The 1113-nt window shown below is 46.1% G+C and overlaps 1 protein-coding gene across 1 annotated transcript; it reads left to right on the forward strand.

Annotated features, from left to right (window-relative positions):
• Positions 1–438: 438 nt before the first annotated feature.
• On the forward strand, positions 439–1089 carry LOC106820448 (the record flags this gene model as incomplete). Its single annotated transcript, XM_014824964.1, has 1 exon — positions 439–1089. A coding segment is annotated over exon 1 (651 nt), but the record flags the coding sequence as incomplete, so codon positions are not given.
• Between the last annotated feature and the right edge of the window lie 24 nt (positions 1090–1113).

Raw genomic sequence — 1113 nt, forward strand, 5'->3', positions numbered from 1 at the left:
CCTTAGTGACACAATCAGTGAGAAAGATTGAGACGTTGAAGTTGATATTCTGATTGGAGCGGATTCAGTACTGGAATGTTGTGACCGAGGGTTGTCAGAGGTGAGATGGCCCAACAGCTGTACACACAAGTTTGGTGGTGTTGTCAGGCCCTGTACATGAAGCTGACGTACCTACCCTGTAAACCTAATGACTCATGTTAATCTGTGCCTGAAGTCTCAAATGAAGGTCCCCTCAATGAGGCACCTGAAACAGTTCTGGAATCTCGAAAGCCTGGGTATAAAGCCGAACGAAGACCGTGTCCACGAACACTTTGAAGAACCGTCGAGTTTGATGGAAACAAGATATCAAGTAGAGCTACGTGGAAGGATCCACATCCACCATTACAGACAACAGGGATGTTGCTCACTCTAGATTATGAACCTCTTAAGGAGAATGTAATGTCCCCTGAGATCCTGAGAGAGTATGATCGAGTGATGAGGGATCAGATGAAACAAGGAATCGTGGAACCTGTAACTCCCATAGAGAATGAGACTGAGGAGTCTACCATCCACTACCTGGCACATCATGGAGTCATACGTTGTGACAAGGACACAACCAAACTAAGGATTGTCTATGATGCGTCGTGTCGATCTCATGGAATCTCCTTAAATGACTGCTTGTACGTTGGTCCTGCTCTTCTAGAAAACATCCTTGACATACTGCTGAGATTCCGGTGCAAGCCTGTAGCCCTTACTGGAGACATTGAAAAGGCTTTCCTGATGGTTGGCATAAAGAAGCCCGACCAAGATGCCTTACGTTTCTTGTGGGTTCGTGATATTGAAGATACCGAACTGGATGTTGTAGAGCTACGATTCACCAGAGTAGTATTTGGCGTGTCGTCAAGTCCCTTCCTACTGAACGCCACAATACACCACCACATGTCGAAGGATGGCGACTTGTCCTTCACAGAGAGATTCATGAGATCTATATATGTTGATGACATGACGGTCTGTTTCGACACTACGGATGATGCCTATGACTTCTATGAGAAAGCGAAAGCCCGTCTGCTATCTGGAGGATTTAACCTACGGAAGTTCGCCAGCAATTCGGTGGAACTGATGGATCGGATAAAG

This window comes from Priapulus caudatus, unplaced genomic scaffold (genome assembly GCF_000485595.1).
Source record: "Priapulus caudatus unplaced genomic scaffold, Priapulus_caudatus-5.0.1 Scaffold13464, whole genome shotgun sequence".
NCBI classification, from domain to species: Eukaryota; Metazoa; Priapulida; class Priapulimorpha; order Priapulimorphida; family Priapulidae; genus Priapulus; species Priapulus caudatus.